Source organism: Austrofundulus limnaeus, unplaced genomic scaffold (assembly GCF_001266775.1).
Source record: "Austrofundulus limnaeus strain Quisiro unplaced genomic scaffold, Austrofundulus_limnaeus-1.0 Scaffold647, whole genome shotgun sequence".
Taxonomy (NCBI): Eukaryota; Metazoa; Chordata; class Actinopteri; order Cyprinodontiformes; family Rivulidae; genus Austrofundulus; species Austrofundulus limnaeus.
In genome coordinates this window covers 72,911-74,317 of record NW_013953049.1, presented here as the reverse complement: position 1 = coordinate 74,317, position 1,407 = coordinate 72,911, and the positions used below count along the sequence as shown (strand labels likewise).

Here is a 1,407-nt window from a genome sequence, read left to right as displayed (position 1 = left end):
AGAGAGAGAGACAGAGAGAGAGACAGAGAGACAGAGAGGGAGAGACAGAGAGAGAGACAGAGACAGAGAGAGACAGAGAGAGAGACAGAGAGAGAGACAGAGAGAGAGAGAGACAGAGAGAGAGAGAGAGACAGAGAGAGAGAGAGACAGAGAGAGAGAGAGAGAGAGAGAGAGAGAGACAGAGAGAGAGAGAGAGAGAGAGAGAGAATAAAAGAAAAATAAAAGACAGTGACTTACTTGCATTCTCCTGGTTTGCTGCATGTGCCATGTAAGGGGTTACATCCTGACTTGCAGACAGCTTTTGTAAAAAACACAAAAAGTAGCATGAAGTCCCAGCATGTTTTTGATAAACCTGTTTTAGATCTTGTAAAGCCATGTGTCTGTCATTCGTTGCTGGTGGAGAAGGACAGAATATGACTGTAACACTGACAGGGTTGGGGTGCCTTCAACAGAAACAGGAGTTTCTGAACATTCTTGACATTCTTACAAAGTGACACAACATGAACTTCCCTCAACCTCCAAGCTTTTGTCCAAACAGGCAGAGAGGAAGTTAAAGTGGAGGACAATGATCATGTGACCACCTGGAGTTTTCATGTGAGGTTTTCATTTTTGAGTCACAAAACATGATTTAATTTAAAAATATGACTTCTTTAAAGACCTATAAAATATCTGAAGGAATAACAGAAATCCAACAGCTTTTAATGACCAGCTCCCATGTGTTGCTCATGTTGTTGATGTRCAGAAGCAGCTTTTCACCTCACCTGTCTTGCAGTCCTCTCCTTTCCAACCTTCCATACATCGTCTCTTTCCAAACTGGTCACACACGTAATGACCGAAGTAGTCATCACGAGGACGACACACTGTGTTGCATCTGATGCCGTAGTAGTGTTCATCGCAGCGCACACGGATGCTGTATTTAATGGTGGCAATCAAGCTTTTATGTTCCACTGTCTGTTTCTCCTCTCCAGGGCTAATCTTCCCTTTGTGGACGCTCCGCTCGATCAGAAGTTCATCATCTTCACAAAACACAAAACAAACACACAAAACACACTTAAAACAGGCTTGGAGTTTACATCTAAAGAAATGTTCAACAGAAAGTTTCAAACATTTTCAGACTGGACTTTTTAAAAATAGGTTTGATCATTTTCATTGATCTTTGTTAAATAAGTAAAATAAAATATAAAACTAGGTGTCGTCTGCAGAGCAATGAATGTAAGATATCTGACTTTATGAAACTAAATWACTTTTCAGAGGAGCTTAGTGACAACCATAAAATTAATCTAAAAATAATTCCCTTAAAAACAGGTTTGTGACCTTCCAGGAAACTGTTTCTGGGCACATATAAACTTCCTACATTAGATTAGATTAGATTAGATTAGATTAGATTAGATTAGATTAGATTAGATT

At 39.5% G+C, this 1,407-nt stretch overlaps 1 protein-coding gene across 1 annotated transcript in view; it reads right to left on the bottom strand.

Moving 5' to 3' along the window:
- Positions 1–1,407, bottom strand: part of LOC106531532 (protein jagged-2) — a gene marked incomplete at its 3' end in the record, with an annotated part of 66,051 nt that overhangs the window by 43,890 nt on the left and 20,754 nt on the right. The window contains 2 exon segments of the mRNA XM_014027418.1: positions 238–298; positions 762–1,016. Of these exon segments, the coding sequence (XP_013882872.1) occupies positions 238–298; positions 762–1,016 (316 nt within the window).